Below are 993 nucleotides of genomic sequence, written 5' to 3'. Positions count from 1 at the left end.
GACAGCAGTGATAGCAGGGACAATGACAGCAGTGACAATGACAGCAGTGACAGTGGGGATAGCACATCTGAAAGCAGTGATGAAAGTGACACCCAGAGCAAGTCTGGTAATGGCAACAACAATGCAAGCGACAGTGACAGTGACAGTGAGAATGAGGGCAGTGACAGTCACCACTTAACTAGTGACGATTAGAACAAAGAAAATACAGTGAGTAAGGGAGGGAAATGCAGACTCCCGACAGGATGAGGAAAGGAGAGAACTGGAAGCTGTGAAAACATCGCAAGACAGTAGGGACTCAGTGACATTGCTGGGTTGGCTGGGGACCGAGCCCCGCATCCCTCAGGGAGACCCTGAAAGGCAGAAATTTTGGTACACACATTAAGAGATATCCTTGTTCTGAAAATATTTTGTCAGAATTGTGAATATAAACTTACAAAAGTGATGCATACATTCCTTAGTACACAGAAACCTTGAGCAATCACTTACTATGAAACAACTTCGACTAAAATGTCAGATACATACTTCAGAGAACTCAGTAAGCAACCCATCTTACAGACAGCCGACGTCATCCTGCACCCCAGGAGTCAGGCTTCAGGGGAGAGGTCTGCCTGCTGTGCAAGAAAGGTGCTGTCCCCTGACACCAGCTTGGCCGCTGACTTGGTCCCTTGCTCTGGGGGAGAAATACCTTTGCAACATGCGAAAAACTCATGGCGGTTATTTAGCTTACGTGGGGCATGATCATACAGGGTACATACAAATTGTACGTTATGCAAATTCTAAAGATGGCAGTCAGAAAAGAACTCAGGTTGGTTTAGACAAAATCTGTGTACAATATTACATTTCTTCAAACCACTGGAAATTGAGTACAGAGTCCCTACAACTATGAACAAAGCCGACACAATGCCTGCAACAGTGTTGTTCTTCCAGCAGCCACTCTCCAAATACTAAGTGAAGGGTGCGTGAACGGATGACTCCAGGAGGTGGGGTCAAGGT

The 993-nt window shown here is 46.0% G+C and overlaps 1 protein-coding gene across 1 annotated transcript in view; it reads left to right on the top strand.

The window, feature by feature from the left end:
• Dspp (dentin sialophosphoprotein) overlaps positions 1-192 on the top strand; it is a 4,462-nt gene extending 4,270 nt beyond the window's left edge. The window contains exon 6 of the mRNA XM_005401458.1: positions 1-192. This exon is cut by the window's left edge and continues 3 nt beyond it. Coding sequence (XP_005401515.1) covers positions 1-192 — 192 coding nt within the window.
• Positions 193-993: the final 801 nt, after the last annotated feature.

Source organism: Chinchilla lanigera, unplaced genomic scaffold, assembly GCF_000276665.1.
Source record: "Chinchilla lanigera isolate Chin_1 unplaced genomic scaffold, ChiLan1.0 scaffold00073, whole genome shotgun sequence".
NCBI lineage: Eukaryota > Metazoa > Chordata > Mammalia > Rodentia > Chinchillidae > Chinchilla > Chinchilla lanigera.
This window is presented reverse-complemented; position numbering and strand designations above follow the sequence as displayed.